At 46.9% G+C, this 25,826-nt stretch overlaps 2 protein-coding genes across 5 annotated transcripts in view; one reads left to right on the top strand and one right to left on the bottom strand.

Moving 5' to 3' along the window:
• Positions 1 to 2,276: 2,276 nt before the first annotated feature.
• On the bottom strand, positions 2,277 to 17,146 carry Zscan2 (zinc finger and SCAN domain containing 2). Of its 4 annotated transcripts, none has more exons than XM_087589607.1 (3): positions 17,000 to 17,146; positions 14,339 to 14,840; positions 2,277 to 3,858 (listed from the first exon to the last, which is right to left on the bottom strand). In XM_087589607.1, exons 2-3 carry the CDS (start codon positions 14,739 to 14,741, stop codon positions 2,417 to 2,419), a joined length of 1,845 nt encoding a protein of 614 aa, XP_087445733.1. In that variant the 5' UTR covers positions 14,742 to 14,840; positions 17,000 to 17,146; the 3' UTR covers positions 2,277 to 2,416.
• Positions 16,987 to 25,826, top strand: part of LOC147996866 (uncharacterized) — a 30,414-nt gene continuing 21,574 nt past the window's right edge. The window contains exon 1 of the transcript XR_015651811.1: positions 16,987 to 17,247. The gene's annotated coding sequence lies outside the window, so the exon portion shown is untranslated. The remainder of the gene's footprint in view (positions 17,248 to 25,826) is intronic.

Raw genomic sequence — 25,826 nt, 5'->3', positions numbered from 1 at the left:
TAGATGGCCAAGTTCAAGTTTTTAAAACACATTAGAGGATAAGACTCAGGAGCTGGTCATGGAAACCCAGTCATGTAACCCCAGCACGCAAGAGGCTGAGATAGGAGGTTCATAAATAGGCTAGTCTGAGCTAGATAGCTCAACCTTTTGTTTTTTTTTTTTTTTAAAGGCAGAATCAGGAAAAGAATGGGTCTCTACTTGGCAATATTCAATGTTCTTAAAAAAAAAAAAAAAGCCAGGGCTGGAGAGATGGCTCAGAGGTTAAGAGCACTGTCTGCTCTTCAAGAGGTCATGAGTTCAATTCTCAGCAACCACATGGTGGCTCACAACCATCTATAATGAAATCTGGTGCCCTCTTCTGGCCTACATGTGTACATGCAGGTGGAATACTGTATACATAATAAATCTTAAAAAAAAAAAATGCCCCTTCCAAGTGTAAACCTCCTAAATATCAGGTGATGGCCTCACATTTCTCCTTCTTCTAAGAGTAACAACCCCTTCTCCAGTCAGCATTCCTCTCTTTACTTTTCAAACATTGGCGTCCTAGGAATAAAGCCCTGGTTGGTAGTAACTAACATGTGAATCTGCAGGACAGACTCCTGATTCAAGACCAGCCCTCATCAGGGAATTCCTTCCTTCCTTTCTTTTTCTTTTTTTATTTATTATATATAAGTACACTCACTGGAGCTGTCTTCACCAGAAGAGGGCATTGGATCCCATTACAGATGGTTGTGAGCCACCATGCGGTTGCTGGGAACTGAATTCAGGACCTTTAGGAAGAACAGTTAGTGTTTTTAACCACTGAGCCATCTCTCCAGCCCCCTTCTTTCCTTTCGATTTTGAAAGATTTATTTTGTGAGTGTGTGTGTGTGTGTGTGTGTGTGTGTGCGTATGTGTGTTGCCTGCATGTGTGTATGTGAACCATGTGCAGATAGTACCAGTGGAAGTCAGAAGAGGCCATCAGATTCCTTAGAATTGAAGTTTCACATGGTTGTGAGCTGTCATGCAGGGGCTGAAATCACTGAGCCATTTCATTAGCTAATGAGATTTCTAATATCCTCAACGCTGACACTTCCTTAAAAAGAACGCCCTTCATATAGGAACCCTACGGACAGTATGCTAGATCCACATACGTAAAGTTTCAAATGTTTGAGATAGCTCAGTTGGTAAAGCACATGTTGTAAAACCCCAGCACCTACACAGAACCACGTGAGGTGCGCATGCTGGTAAGCCAGCACTGGAAAGGCAGGTCCAGGGGCTGTCCCCAGGAGCTTAGGCTGAGCAGAGTCCCAGGGCCAAAGAGAGACTCTCCAAAACCCAAGGTGACTGGTGCCTTAGGAATGACACTGGAGGTCAACCACTGGCCTCCACAAGTACCTGCAACACACCGCAACACACACACACACACACACACACACACACACACACACACACACACACACTGGAAGATGTAAGGGACTGAGGATGTGACTCAGTAGTGTGATGGCCACTGCATAAATCCGGGCATGTTGGCACTTACTGGTAATCCCAGCACTCAGAAGGTAAAGGCAGGAGGATCAGGAGTTCAAGGTCATCCTCAAATACATCATAAGTTCAATGCTAGCCTGAGCTCTGTGTGTGTGTGTGATTTGGAAATGTGTACACGGTGCACAGCACACACGACTGTTTCACCCTGATGGGACAGCTGGAGGACAGAGGCCTCACGCTCCAAACATAAAACTATGTGTCCAAGTGTGCTGTCCACACAGACACATAAATCTAAGCTGATACCCTTCCTGGCAGTCACTGTCTCTCTTACCATCGGAAGAGACATCAGTCCCAGGCCATACTTCCCACACTGTTCTGAAACCAGGAAAGGCTTTGCCTTCCTACAGAGGACTCGGAGCTGAAGAAGATCTGTCATCCTGACCTGACACAAGTCATCAAGGTGCAGTCTAAAATGGGGGAGAGAAGCCTGGGATGCTAGCAGCTGTGGGCAAAGGCACCTTAGCCGGACAACGTGACAGCAAAGCATTCAGGGCCACACAAATAATGTTCAGTATTTCTTTGCGGGCTCAACCTAGGCTGTGGACCAAACTGCCATCACATATGAGAAGTATTTCCCATTTCAAGAGAACAGAAGCACAGAGGAATTTAAAGGGAGGAGAGGAATCAAATCATGAAATGTAATAGACAAGACCGGACTTCCAACCTTGCACTCCTAGACTCCCTTCTCCAGCTGCACAGGACTCTAACAAGATTACAGTGTCCTAGAAATGAGAAGAAACAGGGCATGGTTCTGGCAAAAACTCACAAAGAGTATTTAGGAAAACTGGTTCTTTGAAAGGGACAACATTGGGGTGGGGGTGGGGGCACTGTGGGAATTCTCCCTTCAGAGTCAGCTCGGCTCTGCACTTCCCTTCTCTCTACAGCCGCTTCAGTAAAGTTTCTCTTTCAGGTGAGTCCTCTGGTGCGTGATAAAGTTGGAGCTATTGCTGAAGCCTTTGCCACACTCGGGGCACTTGTAGGGCTTCTCTCCCGTATGAATCCGCTGGTGTATGATGAGAACTGAGTTCCAACTGAAGCCTTTCCCACACTCGGGGCACCTGTAAGGCTTCTCTCCCAAGTGCGCGCGCTGGTGCATTACCAGAATGGAACCCCGGCTGAAGCTCTTCCCACACATGAGGCACTGGTAGGGCTTCTCCCCCGTGTGAGTCCGCTGGTGCACTACCAGCTGCGAGCGCTGGCTGAAGCATTTCCCACAGTCGCCGCATTTGTATGGCTTCTCCCCGGTGTGGATCCTCTGGTGCTTGATGAGGTTGGAGCTCCAGCTGAAGCTCTCTCCGCACGTAAGGCACTCATAGGGCTTCTCCCCCGTGTGCATGCCCTGGTGTGCGATCAGGCTGGAGCTCTGGCTGAAGCTCTTGCCACACACCCCACACTTGTAGGGCTTCTCCACCAGGTGGGTTCGCCGGTGAGTGGCCAGATTGGAGCTGCGGCTGAAGCTTTTGCCGCACTCGCTGCACTGATACGGCTTCTCCCCCGTGTGTGTTCTTCGGTGGGTAATGAGCGCTGAGCTCTGGCTGAACTTCTGTCCGCACTCGGTACATTTGTATGGTTTCTCTCCCGTGTGGATCCTCTGGTGTCTGATCAGGTTGGAGTTGTAACTGAAGCTTTCGCCACATTCCTTACACGCATAGGGTTTTTCTCCAGTGTGAATTCCCTGGTGAGTATTAAGGCTGGATCGGTTGCCAAAGCTCTTCCCACACTCAGGGCATGAGTACGGTTTTTCACCTGTGTGCGTGCGCTGATGAGCGATGAGGTTGGGGCTCCGGCTGAAGCTCTTGCCACACTCGGCACACTGGAAAGGCTTCTCGCCTGTGTGGATCCTCTGGTGCGTGATAAGGTTCGCGCTCCGGCTAAAGCTCTTCCCACAGTCCCGGCATTTGTACGGTTTCTCTCCGGTGTGAGTCGTTTGGTGTCTACTGAAGTTCGAGCCGTCACTAAAGCTCTTCCCACACTCCTCACATTTGTAGTACTTCTCTCCTGTGTGCGTCCGTTCATGGGTGATGAGGTGGGACTTCCGGCTGAAAGTTTTCCCACACTGGGGACACTCATAAGGCTTCTCACCCAGGTAGGTGCCCTGAAGGCCTATTAGCTGGCCAACTTCCCTTCCTTCCGATGGCAGGTCCCTGTGCTCCTCACCTGGGACATTTCCCTGGGCGCCTCCTGAGCCACAGTCTCTCTCAAAGTCACTCTCCCCATCCGACTGCTGACCACCCTCCCCTCCAGGGATTTTCAAGAACGTCTCGTGTGATTTCACATCCTCAAACACGTCTTGATTTGAGTTCTCCCCATTCTCACTCTGTATCTCAAAATCTGAAAGGAAGAAAACATACAATGTCTGCTCAGTTCCCCATTGTGATGAGAAAAAGAAACCAACAAAATTAAAGGGTTCCACTTCCAACAAACAACAAAAGCCCACAAGGATTCAAGTTAGTTTCCTCCTGACTGACTATTTAGTTGCCAGGACTCCTCTGTGGCAGTCACTGAGATCTCTAATCTTAGATTGGAGTTCTATGTCTCCACTCACTTCTGCATGAGCAAATCAGATCAGGTAGGGATCTGAAAGTACCCCAACTAAAGGGCAGTGACAAGGTACACAATGGCCCTAGCAGTCACCGTGATGTCTAGAGCTTGGACATATGTCATATGTCATCAATGAATCTGACATATGGGTGAACGAAGTTTTTTTTTTTAATTGGTATCACAGAAATGTTTCTAAAGCTCAGTCTCATTTAAAAGGTGAGACTACAGAGCCTTTAATTCCCAGAACTTGGAAGGCTCGGGTACACAGCAGGCCTATGGCTGTCCTGAGGACCTGTGCATTTCCAGCCTAGCTGTGGGCCCTTTCTCTCCTACAACAGAAAGCATTTCAGGATGAGTGAAAAAAACTGATGGTAAAGATGGGGCATAAACTTCAATTGGTCTCGAATAGTCCCCCCTTATCTCCTGTTTCTATTCCCAAAGTTTCAGTCACCAAGTCAACCAACGTCCAAAAAAAAATTACATGAAAACTCCAGAACTCATAATTAATTAATTAATTAATTAATTAATTAAATTTTGAGACTGAGTCTCTCTACATAGCCCTGGCTGTCCTGGAACTCTTTATATAGACCAGGGTGGGCTTGAACTCATAGAGGTCTGCCTGCCTCTGCCTCCCAAGTGTTTGAATAAAGGCGTGCACCATCACACGTGGCTAAATAACTTTGCAGTCTAACATACTGTTATTTTTCTATTGTAGTCTTTACTGTCTCTTACTGTGTATAATTTATAAAGTAATGGTTATCATTGTGAAGGTACATGGGAAGTGCTATACAGCGGGTTTTAGGAATGCAGAGTGGAGTGTGTCTTAGATTGAATCACCTGTAATAAGGGATGACCTATAATTTACTTATAGTCAGAAGCTTGAGTTGGCTCAGTCCTTCCAATTGACTGTAACACACTATGTTTCAACACTGTGGTTGCAACCACTGGTCTAAAACAGTGGTCAGATACTGATTTGATGCCCACACCATGTCCCCTCCATTTTCACTGGAGCCCCCTCCACCACTCAAAGACACCCATGCAGGAGACACCAGGATGGCTCAGCAGGTAGCGGCTTTTCACCAAGCCTGATGACCTGATTTCACTGCCCAGAACCTGCCCACATAGGAGAAAGAGAAACAACTCCCGAAAGCTTTTCACATGTGCACTACGGAATGTGTGCCTATACACACACAGAGGGAGAGGAAGAGGGAGGGGGAGAGGGAGAGGAGGGGAACTGTACATAGGTGTTTACAGTCATTGAGGAACAGTTAGCTATACAGCAAACCTCAAATAGATAACCTGTTGGCTGTTGCCACTGAACATTGGAAAATACTAAAGACAGCTGGACAGCGAAGCTGTAATTCTTTGGCTCAACTGTAGGACAAGAACAGGTATGAATGTAATAGCCCGTTCCTCTCTAATACAGGATAGGCTTCTCATTCTCCAAGGTGCAGAGGAGCCACCTAGAGATCTAATTAACCGTGTACTTTTGTGCATTTCTCCTCAGCTTTCTGCTGAGATTAGTGCCAGTGCTCCAGAGCCTACCCTTTGAGTAAAACAGCAGCATTGCCCGATAGCTGCATTCCAGAACCACCTATGGAGCCTCCAAAGCCTTTGATGAGGACCAGGGTGTCATTCAGTAGGGGAGCACAAGCTTAGCATATGGAGATCACTGGGTTCAGTTTCTAGCACTCTTAGCTCACTCTAGGTTCCAGGTAATTTCAATACCTGCCAAATTTAAAACCCAGAGACCTGGCATAGTGGTTAGGAGACCAGTGCTTAATTAAGATCACCTACAGGGCTTGTTAAGACCCCAAGGGCTGATCCCACTGTTAAAGTTTCTCACTCATTGGCTCTGGAGCGGAATTTACATTTTTAACAGTTCTGATGCTGCTGATCCGGGGGACAAACATTGTCCTAAGGGTTAAAGACCTTGCCTGGAAGTCACTATGTAGCCCACTCTGACCTTGAATTCATGATCCTCCTGCCTCAGCCTCAGCAGCACAGAGGTGTGTGCTACCATGTGTGAACATTAACAGGAATTTCTCAATTTTGAGATTAATAATCCCCTTTCCTTCCCTTTGATATCTACCAGTACATGAACTGGGATAATGGAACTCCATGAGGCCAGTGTATCTATCAACAGAGGGTTATCTCAAGCTAAGCCTGGTGGTACATGCCTCTAATCCCAGCACTCAGGAGGCAGAGGCAGTTCAATCTCTGTGAGTTCTAGGCCAGCTTGCTCTACAAAGCAAGTTCTAGGACAGCCAGGGCCGTTACACAAAGAAACCATTTCTCAAAAACACACACAAAAAAAAGAGAGAGCAAGAGGGTGGTTTCAGGGCTGGAGGGATGGCTCAGTGGTTAAGAGCACTGACTGCTCTTCCAAAGGTCCTGAGTTCAAAATCCCAGCAACCACATGGTAGCTCACTACCATCTGTAATGGGATCTGATGCCCTCTTCTGGTGCATCTGGAGACAGCTACAGTGTACTCATAGATAATAAATAAATAAATCTTAAAAAAAAAAAAAAAAAAAAAGAGGGTGGGTTCACTGCTCTCCTCCCTAAATCCTTCTCTATTTCATCCTCTCACGGAAATAGGGATGAACTCTGGAATAGCAATTAGAACAGTTCAGAGGCAAACTGTCCCCATTTATACCAAGAACTATTGGAACTTAAATATTAGGGCCATGAACTTGATAAATGACTTTTAACCTCAGATATGAAACACATGGAAAAAAATAACTGCCAACTATTACAATGTAAAATCGCTAGGATTTACCCCCAGGGCTTGGTATGCCAAGCAAATGCACAACCATTGAGCTTCCTCCCACAAAGGACCTCAATTTCCTATGGAGTTCAAGCAGGTCTCTAACTTACAACGGTCCTGCTCCGCCTCCTGAATGCTAAGATTTCAGATGTGTGCCGCTCGCTATACCCCACTCCCTGGAACTGGAGTTACCAGCGGTTGTGAGCCACCTGATGTGGGTGCTGGGAACCAAACTTAGGTCTTCAGCAAGAGCAATTAAGTGCGTTTAACCACTCCCTCCAACCAAAAGACAAATAATTTTTTTTAATTTATTTTATTTTTATTTCATGTGCATTGGTGTTTTGTATGTGTGTGTATGTCCATGTGAAAGTGTCAGATCCCCTGGAACTGGATTTACATATAGTTGTGAACTGCCATGTGGGTGCTGGAAATTGAACCCAGGTCCTCTGGAAGAACAGTCAGTGCTCTTAACTGTAAATGCGGATTTTTCTAGAAAACCTGAATCTCATTCCCCAAAGCATTCAAGGAGGCAAAACAGACAGACAAATGAGCAAACCTACAAGCATTCTGTCTTTACATCAATAATAATCCGTAACCAGTTACGAAAGTTAACTACTGCTTTGTATAAGTGGTCTTTTAAAGGTCTGTAGTGCAGTGAAAACAGCCATCAAACAAGGACCCTGTGGTCAACCTCTTGCAAACCCTAAGTCACTTGAGAGACTGTCTCCCCCGGGAGCAGTGATGTCATCCTGAGATTTTACTTTATGAGGATTTGCCTGAAGGTGCGTATGTGTACCACGTACATGCCTGTTTCTTAGGTTAAAAGAGGGCATCGGCCCCCTGGAACTGGAGCCACAGATGGTTGTAAGCTGTTGTCTGGGTGCTAGAAACCAAGCCTGGGTCCTCTGCACGGGCAATACGTATTCTTAGCTGCTGAGCCAGCCCCTCCGCCTTTTATTCTGAGGTCTGACCATTCAGCCTCCCAGTCTCTCTCTCCATCAATCAGACTCAGCTCATCCGCCTGAGAGGTTCCCTGTCCTCCCCACCAAAGGGAATTCTCCGTAACCCAGAATTCCAACTCCAACCTGGTCAATTCAAGTAAAGGTTGCTTCTCACACCTGTGGCCGGCTGGTCCAGGTCACTAGGAGAAAGGGCTACCCAACACGAAGGGACCATCTCCTGAGTCTCTGTAATCTGAGACGTGGGAATCTCTCTAGCCCTCAGAACTCCGCTGTTTAAAGTATCTTTATGGATACGTATCCCTTACCAACTGGGTGTGCTGAGTGTGAGTGTGTGCTGAGTGTGGGGGGGACTTCTGAGGATGCAAGTGCTGCAGGCGAAGACCATTCTTTGATGGAGCTAAGGGGCGGACTTGCCCACTGACCTGAGTATTTCCCAATCTTCCTTTGAAGATTCAGAAGTAATCTGGCTGTGCTTGGCCAGGTTTGACCCTGACCCCACTTTGTTTTTACAAAAATCAAAACTTAGGGGTTGGAAAGATGGCTCAGTGGTTAAAGGCTCATACTTGCAATAGACCTGAGTTAGGTTCCTAGCTCTGGTGTCAGAAGGCTCATAACAACCTGTAACTACTCTAGGGCAGCTGACCCCCTCTTCTGACCTCTACGGGCATCTGCACTCATCTATACAAACTCATGCACGAACACACATATAATTGAAAATGAAAACACATCTTTAAAATCAAAGCTTAACTGATCATGGTGGCACAGTTTTAATCCCAGCTCTCTGACAGAAGCAGGTGAATCTCTGAGTTCTAGGCCAGCCTCGGATACACAGAGAAACCCTGTCTCAACAAAACAAAACAAAACAAAACACAGAAATAAGTAAAATCTTAGTCTGTCATTCTTTTTTTTTTTTTTTTTTTTTCGGAGTTGGGGACCGAACCCAGGGCCTTGCGCTTGCTAGGCAAGCTCTCTACCACTGAGCTAAATCCCCAACCCCTTAGTCTGTCATTCTTAAGAAAAGGCAGACATAGGGGCTGGGGATTTAGCTCAGTGGTAGAGAGCTTGCCTAGCAAGCGCAAGGCCCTGGGTTCGGTCCCCAGCTCCGAAAAAAAGAACCAAAAAAAAAAGAAAAGGCAGACATGACCATAGAGAGATAGCTTATCAGTTAAAGGTATACACTGCTCTTCCAGAGAACTTCAGCTCCTAGAACCCACAACTTCCTAAAACTCCAGTTCTAGGAGATCTGAGTTCCTCTTCTGGCCTCTGTAGGAACCCAAGTTTTCATGTGTAGGGCATATAGAAGCACATATACATGATTAAAAATAAAAACAAATATTTCATTGTTTTAAAAGGCCGATGTGGAAGGGAAAGATGAGCTCAGAGTTCAGAGTTCTTACCTACTTTGGACCAAGTCCAGGGTTGGTCCCCACATTGTATAATCTGGGCACTGTAGCACATACCTATGCTCAGCTCTAGGGAGGCAAAGGCAGGAAGACCAGAAGTTCGCGGTCATCCTCAGCAACTCAGAGTCTCTGAGACCATCTTTGGCTATGAGACCCTATCTAGGGGGAGGGGAAAGGGGGATACAGAAATAAAGTTCCTTGTTTCTGGAATTTAAGAGTCTGGAAAGAACTGTCTGTCTATCTGTCTGTCTGTCTCCATGACAGAATAAGCAGCAGAGGTCTCTCAACCTGCAAGTACAAAAGTGTCCTTTATTTATCTCAACAATACTTACTGAGCTCTCACTGTGAAAGGGAACCCAGAAAGAGGACAGGGAGAAATAGATAAGGTCCCTGGCCTTTGGGACTTTTGTTAAGTTCCTAAAATAAATAAGAGTATTTATATAATTTAAAAAAACCAAGATTGATTAAGAAGTCAAAAGACTAAGGCAGGAAGATGATGAGTTCAAGGTCAGCCTAGGCTTCATAATGAGCTCTAGAGCAGCCTAGGCTAGATACAATATAGAGGGAGGCCTCATCTCAAAACAAAAGCCAGCAAACAATGAGAGAGAAAGAGACTGCAACTGTCCCATCCAGACAGAGGGGAGAAGCCCATGGAACTGCAGCAGACTGCTCTGGGATTAGTCAGGAAATCCCAAAGTCTGATTTAAGTCTTGAAATGGAATTAAAACACCCGCAGGACTCATGAACAAATAGAAATAAACTTTACATGTAAACTATACTAGAGGTATAGCTTTAATTGGAGTCACAGGACACTAAGTGCATACATGCAGAGGTGCCTCTCAGTCAAGTATTACACAATGACTAACCAGGCTTTGAAATACCCTTTCCTGGGTAGACACACCAAACAGAATAGAGGTCGGCTGGTGTCAGGTAGTCAGTGAAGGAATGAAGGGAAATGTGAATTCCTGTGAGCAGCTATGAGGGAGAAGGGCAAGATGTGTTATCAAATGGAGGCCAGCAGAGATAATCTTAGAGTCAGAAGTCAGGGGTCACCACCTGATTCCTCTGGGGAGAATCCCCCATCTCAGATGACCAGTGAGAAAGGAAGGCCCTGCAAAGCTGGGTGAGACCTCAGCCCAAGCCTCTGAGATAATGTGGAAATCCTCAAGTTCCTTATAAACTTGCCATAGCCATCAGAAGGCAAGGGAAGTCTGAAACAGTGCGAGAGAGTTTCTTTTTTCTTTCTTCTTTGTACAAAGTATAATATTAAGTCGAATGTGGTAGCATATCCAGTAGGCCAAGAATTCAGGAGGTTGAAACAGGAGGATTACCATAAGACCGAGGCCAATTTAGGCTACAATGTGAGAACTTGTCTCAAAACAGAAACCGAGTAAAGGTGTAGTTAGGTTGGTAGGTGCTTGCCCAAGAGGCGAGATGCCCTGAGTTTGATGCCTTAGCAACACAAAAACAGGACACCAGCACACATCTACAACCCTATCCAGTGAAGCAGGCCCTCAGCGTTCACGGTGCGGCTGTAAAGGGCTTAGCAGCTAGGTGCATTGGCTGCTCTTCCAGAGGACCAAGGTTCGATTCCCAGCACCCACTTGTCAGCTGAGAGTGTGGTTCGAAAATACAGGAGATCTGATGCCCTCTTCTGACCCTTGAGGGCACCGGGCATATACATGGTACACAGACATGCATGCAGGCAGAACACCCATGCACATCAAATTAAATAAGTAAAAAAAAATTTTTTTTAAAGTTCAAGTTCATCCTTAACTACATACCAACTTTAGACCAGCTGGGAATATGCAAAATTCCATTTCAAAGACTAATTAATTAGTCAAGTTACTGGGCTGTAGGTGTAGCTCAGTGATTCAGTGCTTGTCTCACACGATCCAGCTCCTAGGTTTGATCTCAAGCACACCCCTAAGGAAGTTACCTGTCAGAGTCGAAGAAGTTAAAATACTTCACTTCAAGTAAAACTTAGCGCCGATAAACTCATGCTGACACAAACAGACCTGAGTCCTGGCTCTGCTGAATGACAGCTGTGTGAAGCTATCGAGCTTCCTATCTGTCGACTGACAATGCCACTCACCTCACAAGATTCTTGGTGTGAGTGCCAATATAAGGTGCCCAGTGCCGAGCTAGTTTCAGTCAGTCCTCTAAGCCCGGACCTTTCTTCTGAGGACAGACTTCTCCATATCTCTCAGTCCTTGGCTGCTGTCATGCCCTCTGCCCTAAACTACCCTCTCCTCATGCTCTCCTGTCCCAGGCTTAGGCTCAGTCCTCCGGACTGGATGGTACAGAGTACTCTGCCCTACTCCCTGTTGGGACCTCCCTCAGCACCTCACTAGGAGCTGTCAGGACCGCTCATTCGATGGCATGCTTAAGAACAGGAGTCGTCTTGGTTTTGCCTCATACCAGCTGCGTGATCTTAAAGTGGGTCGCTCCTCCTCTAAGGACAACAATCCACACATCTCCCAGCAGACTGAGGGCCGGAGAAAGAACTCCAGAGATGCTATTCACACTGCTAGTTCTTTCTCACACATCCTGACCAACCTCACCCTCTGCCAGACTCTCATCACTGCACACCCCATGACCAAGCGGCTTCCTGACTTGCTCTCCAACCTCTCGCCTCTCTTCCACCTAATCAAACCTACATCCTGTTGCCAAGCTCAGCTTCCTCTCGTGCCCACAGGGCCTAGTTCAAGAACCTGCTGAGGGTAATGGCATTTCATTCAAACCTCTATCCTCCCTGCCCCCAAACTCCCACCACTTCCTGAAGACACTTTCCAATCCAACCAGCAAGCCATCTCTGAATCTGAAGAAACCTACTTCCTCCACTCCCCCACTTCAGAGCCTTGGCTACGCACGGCTCCTCTCAGCACTCATAGCTTCCTCCTCGCTTCCCATTTCTACTCCATTCTGCAGCCTCCTACTCTGGGTCCATGTCTTCCACGAAGGCTTCCCTGATTTGGCCTGCCCTCTCTACAGGCCCTTCTGAACTCCAGATGAGAGTACTTCATCAGAACAAAGCTGCCACATCCTATGGGTCCTGAAATTATCCTAGGGAAATGAGCACAGTTTACAGCCCAAGGCCAAATGCACACAGGACAGCCAACCAGACAAGGATCCAGAACTCATTACCAACAAAGCACATAAAGAGCTTGTCTGGAATTACCTTTCTTTTTAGTTCTCCAGATGGAATCTATTCTATATACAGAGACTTAGCTTGCAATCCCCTGCCTCAATTCTAAGTACTAGGATAATAGGTGTGGCCAATTACTCTTTAAAGATCTACGATATCATTACACCACAGAAATCCCAGACAGTTGTTTATCATGGTTTCTTAAAACGACCACTTTGAAAAGAATTGCATGCTTTCATTCTAGTTGCTGGGACTATTTGAATGGTTACAGTCAACTGAAAGGACCATGGGGTGGGTTACAGAGGTCGCTTTTGTGCTTATACCTGCAAACCAACAGAAATGTTCTGTTCCTCGTAAGGGAAGAATGTTTTATTCTTGAGGCAGAGGCAGGCAGATCTTTGTGGGTTTGAAGTCAGCCTGGCTAGACAGTGAGTTTAGGCCAGTCAGGGCTACATAATGAGACCCTATCAAGAAGCGGGAGAAGGAAGAAGGAAGAAGGAGGAAGGAAGAAGGAAGAAAGAAGAAGGAAGAAAGGAGGAGGAGGAGGAATAGGAGGAGGAGGAGGAGGAGGAGCAGGAGCAGGAGGAGGAGGAGCAGGAGGAGGAGCAGGAGGAGGAGGAGCAGGAAGAGGAGGAGGAGCAGGAGGAGGAGGAGCAGGAGGAAGAGGAGGAGCAGGAGGAGGAGCAGGAGGAGGAGGAGCAGGAGGAGCAGGAGGAGGAGGGGGAAGAGGAGGAGGAGGAGCAGGAGGAGGAGGAGCAGGAGGAGGAGGAAGAGGAGCAGGAGGAGGAGCAGGAGGAGGAAGAGCAGGAGGAGGAGGAGGAAGAGGAGCAGGAGGAGGAGCAGGAGGAGGAGGAGGAGCAGGAGGAGGAGGAAGAGGAGCAGGAGGAGCAGGAGGAGGAGGAGGAAGAGGAGCAGGAGGAGCAGGAGGAGGAGCAGAGGAGGAGGAGGAGCAGGAGGAGGAGGAAGAGGAGCAGGAGGAGCAGGAGGAGGAGGAGGAAGAGGAGCAGGAGGAGCAGGAGGAGGAGCAGGAGGAGGAGCAGGAGGAGCAGGAGGAGGAGGAAGAGGAGCAGGAGGAGGAGGAGCAGGAAGAGGAGGAGGAGCAGGAAGAGGAGGAGGAGCAGGAGGAGGAGGAGGAGCAGGAGGAGGAGGAGGAGGAAGAGGAGCAGGAGGAGGAGGAGGAGCAGGAAGAGGAGGAGGAGCAGGAGGAGGAGGAGCAGGAGGAGGAGGAGCAGGAGGAGGAGGAGCAGAGCAGGAGGAGGAGCAGGAGGAGGAGGAGCAGGAGGAGGAGGAGGAGCAGGAGGAGGAGCAGGAGGAGGAGGGGGAGGAGGAGGAGCAGGAGGAGGAGGAGGAGCAGGAGGAAGAGGAGCAGGAGGAGGAGGAGCAGGAGCAGGAGGAGGAGCAGGAGGAGGAGGAGGAGCAGGAGGAGGAGGAGGAGGAGCAGGAGGAGCAGGAGGAGGAGCAGGAGGAGCAGGAGGAGCAGGAGGAGGAGGGGGAGGAGGAGGGGGAGGAGAACAACAACAACAACAAGGAAGAACAAGGACAACAAGAAACACTTTTTCTCTATAACAAGAAAAATTAAAAAATCACAAATAGAAAAATAGCTCCCAGATAAGCTCTTGTGCTTGCCAGGCAGGCATTTTATTTACTATTGAACTTTATATCCCATGATCTCAGAAAACTTTCCAACCCCTGGAATAAACAAGTCAAAGCTGTGTTTAGTGTGGAGCAAATGGAGCTCCAGAAACAGCCCTCCAAGTCCCTCAGACTGAAATTCTGGAGTTACCGCTGCACAGAGAGGGCATTAAAAGAGCGAGGATCCTGCTGAGTGCCACAGACAGGGAGAGACAAACACCATCTCCTACTCTGCTCAAAGACCACTCACCACACACACACACACACACACACACACACACACACACACACAAAACCCGACACTACTGCACCTCAGAAGGCTCCCACCCTCACCCTATGTGGTTCTGCATCTTACCATTGTGCGGAAAAGTCTGGGTCAAGTCTTCCACCAGGGCCACTGCCTCCTCGCTGCTCTCAGGACGATGTTCTTGCAGCCAGGCCTGAATCTCTCTTGGAAGCACAGTCAGCATCTGTTCCTTAGTGTGCACCTCTGGCCTCAGCCAGCGCCGACAGAGCTCCCGAAATCGGACAAGCGCACCCCGAGGTCCCTCAGCTGTACCCTCCTCTTGAGGGCTGCCTTTTCCAGTACTCTGGGGAAAGGGCTCAGACTCGGGGCCATCCTCCTGCAGCACTGCTTCCTGTACCCACGAATCATCCTCCAGGATCATAGTGGTAACCTCTGCCTGTTCATCTTCTTCTTGAGGCACCTGAGCCAAAGGGCTGAGGGGAGTGCTCACTGCTGGCACTTCAGCTGCCATTGCAGCTTCCTGGATGATCACAGAGGCTTCAAGTCTCACACCTGTCTCCAGCCAGGCTCTCTGAGAAGGCTGTCTTTCCTCCAATCTTAACAAGAAACACTGCTGAGAAAGAAACGAGGCAGAGAACCAGAATCACTAAGGAAACTATCTTACAGCCATCTCACAGCAGCCTCCTTATGTTCAAAACCAAGAGGCCTGCTGCTGCCTTACTCCTAAAAACAGTGACTCTCTATGACAGAAGAAATATCACACACACACACACACACACACACACACACACACACACACACACGGGGTTGGTCTGATCCTACTATGTATTCAAATGCTAAATACTGGCCCCCAAAATCTGGTTGCCCGAAACTAGAAGATCTCATGTACACCAAATCCAAGTGACGCTCTGTAGACCTCACCTCCTAACTTTTCCATGACTGGTTAATAGACATGGCTGACTGGTTAATAGACATGGCTGGGAACAAGAGATGGGGTGGAACAAAGGTTTTCAGGCTTGGGATCTAAGGTAGGAACCATGAAGAGAGAGAAAAAAGGAAGGAAGTGGCCATAGGGTAGGTGGCTCATGAGGGCCATGAGGGCCGTCCTGATGGAGGAGCGGCCCAGGCAGAACATGGCAAGTGACATCTCGGGGATCAACACAGAGAAGTAGACAAAATAGCATAGAGGGTTGATATCTGCTCATCTCTAATGCTTTTAAGCTTATTATAAATCTAAAGGTTTCTATGTCTTTTTATCTGGGAACTAAAATGATCTGAAGTGGGGTAGAAACCCCTAGTAGATATTTAAACACAAGGGACTATAGCAACCCCCAGAATAATAATAACCACAACACACACACACACACACACACACACACACACACACACACACACCCCACACACAGCATTGCTCTTTTCAGAAGACCACAGGAAGAGTAGTAGGAATGTAACATATTCTGCCCTAAGTCAGTTCAGACTTCCTTCAGAGCAAAGGACCTTGACCTAACAAAGAGGTCATTCAACCTCAGTGATCACTTAATAGATAACACTCATCCTTATCATATGAACCGTCTTAATAATTAGTAATGGATGCTCAGGCTGGAGAGATGGCTCAGTGGTTAAGAGCACCGACTGCTCTTCCAGAGGTCCTGAGTTCAAATCCCAGCAACCACATGGTGGCTCACAACCATCTGTAATGGGATTTGATGCCCTCTTCTGGTGTGTCTGAAGACAGTTACAGTGTACTTATATATAATGAATAAATAAATATTTAAAAAAAAAAAAGTAATGGATGCTCCCAGCTTCACTAGAAGCCATCAGTGTGACATTTCAATGGAGGCTATCTATCCTCAGGGAATCTCCCAGATTCCCAAATCTGTGAATGCTCAAGTCCCCTAAATAAAATACCTCCAATCACCTCTAGACAACGTATACCTAAGTGTAAATAATATGTAAACAGTTGGTATACTGTACTGTTTGGGAACAATAACAAGAGAACATTCCTATGTGTTCAGTACGGACATTCTGTTCATTTTTATTTCTGAAGCAAGATTTCACTATGTAGCCCAAGCTGGCCTCGAACTCCTGATCTGCCTGTCCTGCTTCCTGAGTACTGAGATTACAGCCATGCCCAATTTCTTTTAAAATGAATATACACGAGGATCATTGGGGGTGGGGGGGCGCTAGACCTGAGTAAGTAGCTCTACAAAATATTCAGAGCAGTGGAATTAAAAACTATTTAAGTATTATGAAAGCAATGAATATTTATTTTTAAAAGTCATTACACCATAGAATCAGATAACATGTCCTCCCCCCATGAAAATAGCAAACGTAAAAACAGAACAGCAACAACAGAAAGAAAACTGAAGCTCCCAATGTCAATTTGTCCAAATGGCTACGTGAAACACAAAAAGGTCGTAATTCTTCCTGGACAGCCCGGGAACACTGAACCTAGACAGCTCATTCGCTAAACCTGACTAAGACACGCCCCCTCAGAACCTCAGTTTCCCCAACTGGTCAAGGAAGAGGCTCGGCAGGATGTAGTCGAGCATCCCTTCCCAGTGTAAAGCCTGCGCTCCTAGGTTGCGTACACGGAGCTCTGGCGTGAACCGAACCCTGTGGGCCACGAGGAACCGGGACGCAGAACTGAGCGTCCAGCCTGCCGGGCGAGGACACCGACGCCCCTCCCCCAAGCTGCCCTCAGCTGGCTCCAGGCCCGTTACTCGCTCCTCTCTCTGGCTGTTCCCCTCGGGGCGCGCGGCTCCAGACCTGCCTCTCCCGCTCGCCTCTCCAGGGACCAGGTCCTGTTCCCGCTATCTCTCTGCGCGCAAAAGCACCCCTCGGTCTGGCCCGACCCGGTCCGGCCCCTCTGGATTCACCTCAGCTCAAGCCCAAGGGGCACAGAGAACAATGGACAGGAGAGGCCCGCCCACAGCCACTCTCATTGGCTATCCACGACAGTTCCTCAAATTCTACTCTACTATTGGTGAAAACAGCGTCAAGCTGGGCTGTGGGAGGTAAGGTCGGCCCGATGCATTGTGTGAAATGTAGTTTACCAGAAACGAACAGACTTCTGTACCTGAGCGAACCGGAGGTTTGATAGCCTTAGGCAATGCCTCAGGATGAGAGGCAGAGGAAGTCCCAGGACTAGCCATCTGTCTTCTAGTACTGCCCTAAGCTTTTTACATGAAACAGATAGTTTCACTTCTCTAAAGCGTGCGTGTATTTATCTATAAAAAATGAAAGCTGAGTGAATTTATCAGTCCTTTTTAGCTGAGAATTGAGTGGTAAATGATATTGTTGGGCCCTTAAGAGCCAAAAGCTGACTTTAAGCAGAGAAGAAATTTGCGCAAGCAAAGGCCCCTGTGGCCCAAGCTCGCACCTCTCCCCGAAATTTGCAGCTACGCACATGCACTCGGGTGTTGCACTCCCCTTTGTTTTCACACGTGGTATTCTTGCGTCCTCACGAAAGCCCCGCCCCCTTCTCTCCGCTCTTCTATAGCCTACTCCTTGGAGTCTACAGGAGGTTAGCTCTGAGAAGGGAGTGACCAACCAGGCCCCCTAAAACAGGACACAAAAACCAATAGTGGTCTCTCCAAATGAGTCACAGCTCAGGGTCCCCAAAACAGGATGTAAAGAACAATAATAGGTGGCAGTGGTCTACTAATTGGCTCAACTTCAACTGGCTTCAGGGTCTCTCTGGATAAAAGGTTATGCCTAGAGTGCTACCCTTTCACCAAGTGAACTTTTCAACTTTGAGGGTATTTAAGCCCCAAGGCTGAGTGAAATGAGCTTTCAAGAAAATCGTGCTGCTTTCTTTTAGCGTCCACCTTAAGAGAGACAAAGGGAGGGGATAACAGATAAAGGATAAATCTAAACTCACTTCTGCCCCGATACAGCCATTCCTACTAGCTCCGATTGCTCCTTTCCCAAAGAGCATACGTTTACTCCCTTACTTGCTGTAGTTAAAATCCTTGACTTTGGCGCTGGAAGGATAGTTCAGTGGTTAAGAGGACCACAACACCCATATTGCAGCTCGTAACAGTTTGTAGGACTGCTTCCACAGAATCCAAAAACCACCTTCTGACCACCCTAGACACCAGACCTGCATGTGGTACATATACATATATACCGGCAATCTCTGGGTTTGAGGACAGCCAGTTCCACAGGGTGGGTTCTAGGACACCCAGGGCTGCACAGAGAAAACACATCTCAAAAAACTAAAAATAAATAAATTCATAGGTAAATAAATAAATAAATAAATAGAAGTCTTGACTGCTTTACCCACCCTCCACATCCCCCACATCCCCCACACTCCCCCTCTCATCTGAAACTTTCTCTTTCAGGACCACCCTTGCTGGTGTAGAGACCAAGGGTCAGTGCAGCCCTTTCTGTAACACCAGCATCACTTCCCCCTAACACAGCTGCACAAAGGTTCCACTGTAATATTGAAGCTATCACAGGCTAGCTAGTTCTTGTCTTCAGTGGTGGGTAGTGGGAGTTAGGAATGTGGCTACTACCTTGGTGTTTTGATGGTCCCCTTGCCTTCACAGAAGCTCCTTAGTTGCCAAGGTTGCTGCTACAAAAGAAATGGCTGACTCTGTACTAAATAAAAACAGGAGAGTAACTACCTGTACACCCATGTAAGAAATCTAAGGAAGAAGCGATAACCTTTACCCACTGAGCCATCTTGCTGACCCAGTAACTATAATTTTCTCATTTTGCTGTTGGCTTTCTGGTAGTCTATCAAATGAAGGAATTTGAATGTTGGAAAGATAGTTTACTGGTGAATATCACTTCCTGCTCATCCACAGAATCCACAGATCCCATCACCCATATGGGTGCCTCACAACTCCCTGTAACCCTGGCTCCAGAGGATCTGACGCCCTCTTCTGTTCTCTTTAGGCATATACAGAATCGTAGAATACATGAGTGTCAGACACACAACACACACACACACAGAGCAAATTAAATTCATGTTTTGACTTAAAATGATTATGAATGAGAGAGAGGGGAGGGGAGGGGAGGAGAGGGGATGGGAGGAGAGAGGAGAGAAAAGAAGAGAAAAGTCAAGGCCAGCCATGAACCAATGGAGATGGGAGGGGGGCAGAGATTGAAAAGGGTATTAGGGAAGAGCAAGAGAAGAAAGGAAGGGGCGAGTAGCCCCTTTTATTGTGAGTCAGGTACACCTGACTGTTGCCAGGTAACTGTGGGGCGGAGCCTAGAAGAAATGCTAACAGTTTGAATGCACCGGTTTTTTCCCACTGATTAACCTCATTTATCAAAACCCGAAAGAAGGGCCGGGATGGTGACTCCGCAGTTAAGAGTACTTGTTTGGGGGTTAGGGATTTAGCTCAGTGGTAGTGCGCTTGACTAGCAAGCCAAGGCCCTGGGTTCGGTTCTCAGCTCCGGTCCTCAGCTCCGGACTGTAACTCCAGTCTCAGGGCATCCAAGGACATGTTGACCTCAGCAAGTACTAGGCACACACACACACAGTGCATTCGCATGCATGCAAGCAAAATATTCATACACATAAAACAATAAAAATAAATCTTAAAAAAGAGAGACTTAACCAAAAAAGATGCTCAAATAGCATCTACTAGGTGTGCGATTGAATCCTAGCGTCAATAGTTGCTCACTGATAGCGTCCTAATTTGGTAGTCCTAAACTGGTCTCGCGCGAACAGCGCCTCCTCCAAGCCAGCAGAGAAAGTGTATACTAAGTTCCTGGATGTAATCGCTAGCTGCCACTCTTCCCGCAGTCAGTGTGCCCGGAGCTAAAAGAATATTGCCAGTGGTTCAGGGAGTGACCTTATATCAACAGAGGAATGTCCCTTTGTGTGTCCGTCCTCACCACTAGTGGAAATTTCCACAAGGAAAGGATTTGATGGGCCAGTGCACCCCTGGAACTTTCCAGAAGTCCAAAAATCCTTTTATTTTTGTTCCCGTCCCAAATCAACTGCTGACCATAAGAACTAGAACTAGGGCTGGAGAGATGGCTCAGTGGTTAAGAGCACTGTCTGCTCTTCCAGAGGTTCTGAGTTCAATTCCCAGCAACCACATGGTGGCTTACAACCATCTATAATCAGGTCTGGTGCCCTCTTCTGGTCTGCAGGTGCATACATGCAGACAGAAGCTGTATGATGTATACATAATAAATAAATAAATGTTTTTTAAAAAGTTTAAAAAAAAAAGAACTAGAACTAATTTGTCACAGAAGTGCCCTACAGCCAGTCTTCACAGTTCTGTGACTCAGGCTCAGGAAAGCTGACTTTGGCTTACGTCATCCATCCCAGCTGAAACAAAAAAAAAGTCACATGTGAGACCATGGCCTAGTGGTACTGTTGAAGAGGGGTTGGCTGCCATAGCTAATCTCTGAGAGGACCACAGGACAGAAAGGCTGAGGTAGGATAGGCAGCCAGGGGGGATTGTGGGTAATGGGAAGGAAAAAGCCATTCACCAAGGACTCTGGGTCAAATGTGTTACTTCTAACACAATTGCATTTGCTTAATTAAGGCTTCTTCTCCTTTCCCAGCTATAAGCCTATACACTTATAGGAATAGTCTATTAACTGCATTTTTATTCATTTACCTTCTTGCATGTATGTGCATGTGTGCATGCATGTGTGTGTGTGTGCTTGTGCACGTGCATTCAAGCCACAGGGCAAATGTAGAAGTCAGAGGACAATTTTCAGGAGTTGTGTAATAGTTTGCATATGCTTGGCCAGGAAGTGGCACTATTAGAAGGTGTGGCCTTGTTGGAGGAAGTATGTCACTGTGGGGGTGGGCTTGGAGACCCTCCACCTAGATGTCTAAGGGTGCTCAGTCTGTTCCTGGCTTCCTTCAGAAGATGTAGAACTCAGCTCCTCCTGCATGGATGCTGCGATGCTGCCATGCTCCTGCCCTGATGATAATGGACTGAACCTCTGAACCTGTAAGCCAGCCCCAATTAAATGTTGTCCTTTATAAAACTTACATTGGTCGTGGTGTCTGTTCACAGCAATAAGACCCTAAGGAAGACAATGGTCATATGGTGTTTGTTTGTTCTTTGCTTGCTGGCTTTTACTTGTGATTTTCATAGAGTGTGACAGAGAGGAGGCTTGGTTCCTTAGGCCCTTGTGTTATTCCTCGGAGGAAGCTGGCTTTTCTCTTCGATTGCTGTGCTGGCCGGGGCTTCCCTGGGACTGGGAGCTAAGCTCTACTCCAGCCTCTTCCTGCCAAGAGGAGGGAGGAGGACGGATCTGCAACCTCTGGCTGGTTCCCATGCCCTAGTCTGAATTTCTCTATTCAAAGACATTTGTGGGAAGGCACAAGGGTACTCTAGGCTGGACAAAATGACTCAGAGGCAGTCCCAGTGTGGGGTGGTCCTGCCAAGACATAGAGGCAGGAGTGACACCAGGGAGAGCTTGAAACAGGGTGTGTCTCAGAAGGGATTTGTCTACATAATCTACACTGTTCCCTAAGGTATTACAGAACTAATTATAAAGATAGGATTGAAATAAAGAGAAAGAAAATGTAACAGAGAAAGGGGACACACACACACACACACACACACACACACACACACACACACGCTGCAGAGGCAGTTTATATGAAAAAAAAAGTGTCCTTTAAATAGCTGGCTAATGGAAAGAACTAAAATCCTGTAGCCTTTAGCAAACATAATGAACTTGTCAGAGACAAAAGCAGTTTTCAGGCAAACTCCCTAACCATAAGCTGTCCTCATCACAAACCCCACTGTAAACTGTGATTTACTGAGCCACACTGCTCGGAAAGCTGAGATCTCCACAGGGAATTGTCTGGTGCCCAACATTGCTCTTAATGGCCTTTTCCTATTATGTATTTGATCTCTCTCTCTCTCTCTCTCTCCCTCTCTCTCTCTCTCTCTGTCTGTCTGTCTGTCTCACACACACACACACACACACAACTTAAATTTTTCTTGAAAAAACAAAATGGACAGTGGCACACACCCTTAATCTCAGTCAGTACTTAAGAGGCAGAGGCAGGCAGATCTCCGTGAGCTGGAGGCCAGCCTAGACTACACAGTGAGTTCCACGGCAGACAGGGTTACAAGTGAGACTCTATTTCAAATAAGTAAATTAAATGAATAAAAAATAAAAGTAATCCACTCAGAAGCCAGGACAAACACAAAGCTAAGTTTCCTTCTGTATGTAAGTGTGACATAGCGTCGCAGGTCAGTGATTCTAGCACTCAGGAGGTAGAGGCAGGAGGATCAAGTGTTCAAGGCCAGTGTGGGCTACACAGAGTTCCAAGCTAGCAAGGAATATATAGCAAGACATGTCTAAAAAAAATTAAAACAGGGTCCTATGATGGCTCAGGTTAAGCACTTGCTTTGCAAGCATGAGGATTAGAGTTTGGATCCCCAGAAACTAATAAATGTCAGGTACACGTGTTGGCCTGCCTATAATTTCTGCCTTGGAAAGTGGAGATGGGAGCTCCCCAGAGGAGGCTACTTAGCAAGATTAGTCATATCAGTGAGTCTGGGTTTGATTGAGAGACCCTGAATAAAGTGGGAAAGCAATAGAGGGTAATTCTCAACATGTGCCTTGGACCTCCACATGCATTGGCACACACATGCATGCATGCCCACATACATATGCACTCACACACAGGAAAAGTCATGAAAGTCATGCATACACACAGGCACACCACGTCACCTACATGAAAAATGGGAGCGGGGCAGAAACAGATCATGACCAGGTATGATAACACAGCTACTAAGCCAAACAAGAAAAACAAAAATATACAAAATTAAAACACCTGTGCAGCATGAAAGGCTGGAGGTGCAGCTGAGGGCTGGCGTGCTTGCCTAGTAAGGGTGAGGCCTTGGTTTGATTTGTAGAACTGCCGTTCAGAGTTAAATGGGAGACTACAGAGATGGCTCATAGTTAAGAGCTCTTCTAAGGTCCTCTTCTGAAGGACCTAGGTTTGATTTCTAGTGCCCACATGGTGGCTCATAACTGTCCATAATGTCAGTTCCGGAAGATATGGTGCCCTCTGCTAGCCTCTGTGGGAACACAGGCATATATTTAGACAAAACACCCTACGAAAATAAAAAATAAAAGTAGTTTTAAAAGAAAAGAAAATTGAGGTGATTATAGAGATGGGTCAGTAGGTAAGAGCATTTTCTGTGCAAGCATGAGTACCTGGGTTCAAATCCCCAACACTCAATAAAAAGCTGGGTGTGGTGGTAGGTGGATAAGGCTTATTGACTGCCAGCACAGTTTGAGGCTCAGTGAGGAGCCTGTCTCAAGGGAATAAACCAGAGAGCAATAGAGAAAGATACCCAATGTCTTTCTCCGGCAGATATCTACACAGGCACACAAATGTCTACACATAATACACAAACACACACATATACATCAACCTCTTTCCACACCAAAAAGGCCATAAATGAAGACAAGGACAGGTGAGTGCTAAGTACTTGTAGCACAAGTGACAAAGTGCTAGTATCTGATTACTATGATTTTGTACAAATGAAGGCTCTCGAGCACACACACAGACACACAGACACACACACACACATTATGGTGGTTTGAATATGCTTGGCTCAAAGGGAGTGGTACTGTTAGGAGGTGTGGCCTTGTTAGAGAAGTGTGTCACTGTTGGGGTGGGCTTTGAAACTCCATCCAGTGCAGAAGAGTCCGTTTCTCTTGGTTGCAGTCAGATCAATATCCAGAACTCTCAACTCCTCCCGCACCATGCCTGCCTAGACACTGCCATGTTCTCACTTTGATGATAATGGACTGAACCTCTGAATTGGTAAGCCAGCCCCAGTTAAATGTTGTCCTGAAAGGTAGAAAGTTTTAAGGTTGCCCCCCTAGACAAAAGTTTAGAGCAGAAGAAAGAAACTAGTCAGGCCCTGGAACTGCAATTACACCAGCCAGTTCGGCAATTCTCTCCCAGGAACTAACTGACCATAAAGTTAGATTAAAATCTTAAAGAACAATCTTGAGAAACAGGAAGCTTCTCCCAGGAACTGGAGGACCATAAAGTTAAACAATCTTGAGAAACAGGGAGTTTCTCCTTGTGATTTTTCACTGGTATTCTTGACATTTTCCAATGACGCCCTCCTTACCCCTTTGGTTTTTTCCTTTAAATACCTCTTCTCCCAGCCACTCGTGGTTGAACTCCTCTGCCCTGCGTGGGATACGAGTCTTGACCCCAGTGCATTGGTTTCTATTAATAAACCTCGTGCTTTTACAGCAAGGATGGTCTTACATGAGTTCTTGGGGGGGGGGTCGGGTCATCCCAAGACTTGAGTGAGGGTCTCCCCGCTCTGGTGGTCTTTCATTCCTTATAAGAGTTTACCTTGGGGCTGGAGAGATGGCTCAGTGGTTAAGAACACCAACTTCTCTTCCTGAGTTCAAATCCCAGCAACCACATGGTGGCTCACAACCATCTGTAATGGGATCTGATGCCCTCTTCTGGTGTGTCTGAAGACAGCTACAGTGTACTTATAGATAATAAATAAATAAACCTTTAAAAAAAAAGAGTTTGCCTGGTCTGGTGTCTCTTCACTGCAAATAAATCCGAACACACACACACACACACACACACACACACACACACACACATACACACACACACACAGAGGTAACTGAGAATAAACAGGTCACAAAAGATAAATAAGGAGAAATAAGCTCAATCCCACTGGTAATTTGTGTTTTGTTTGGGGTTTGTTTTTTGGGTTTTTTTTTCTAATGTTTTAGGGTGGGTTGGGTGGGGGTTTTTTGTTTTTTTGTTTTTGTTTTGTTTTGTTTTTTTTCCGGAGCTGGGGACCGAACCCAGGGCCTTGCACTTGCTAGGCAAGCGCTCTACCACTGAGCTAAATCCCCAACCCCTTGTTTTGTTTTTTTGGTAGGTTGTTGGAAAATATGGGTAACGATTTACTTATAACTAAAATTTAAATTATTTGTTTGCTGGTTTATTGTTTGTTGTGTATGTGCATTTGCTTGTGTGAGTTTATGTGCAGCACATGTGCGTAGGAGCCCACGGAGGCCAGAAGAGGGCATTGGATCCTTTAGAGCTGGAGTTACAGGTGGTTTGTGGATGCTGAGAACCCAGTTCTCTGCAAGAGCAGTAAGCACTCTTAGCCATCTCTCCAGTCCCACGTCTTTCTTTCTTTAGATATGGTCCTGCTATGTAGCCCAGGCTGGACTGATCCTACTCCCTCCACGTCCCAAGTGCTAGAATGCTAGGCACACATCACCATGCCCAGAAGGAAAACGTGTCAACTGTGACAGTGTATAGTAGGGTGGGTAGGTCATAGTTCCTGCTCACGCTGTTGCTGGTGGCAGTGATTGCCAGGAGACAATCTGGCCCTTCCCTTGGAAGGAGTATATCTTATACATGGAATCAAGAACACGGATGGCACATGGATGTTTATCACAGCGGTATTTGCAACAAAAAATAGAAACAGTGTAAGGGTTTAGATGGAGATCTGTGTCAAAGATACAGCTGGGCTCTCTGTGCCTCTTCTGCCATTCTTTTACCCTTTATTATTATAAGTGTGTAAATGTGTGAGTGTGAGAGGATACACGCAGGCTACACACGTGGAGATCAGAGGTCCTCTCC

The sequence above is a fragment of the Rattus norvegicus genome, chromosome 1 (assembly GCF_021556685.1).
Source record: "Rattus norvegicus strain SHRSP/BbbUtx chromosome 1, alternate assembly SHRSP_T2T, whole genome shotgun sequence".
NCBI lineage: Eukaryota > Metazoa > Chordata > Mammalia > Rodentia > Muridae > Rattus > Rattus norvegicus.
This window is presented reverse-complemented; position numbering and strand designations above follow the sequence as displayed.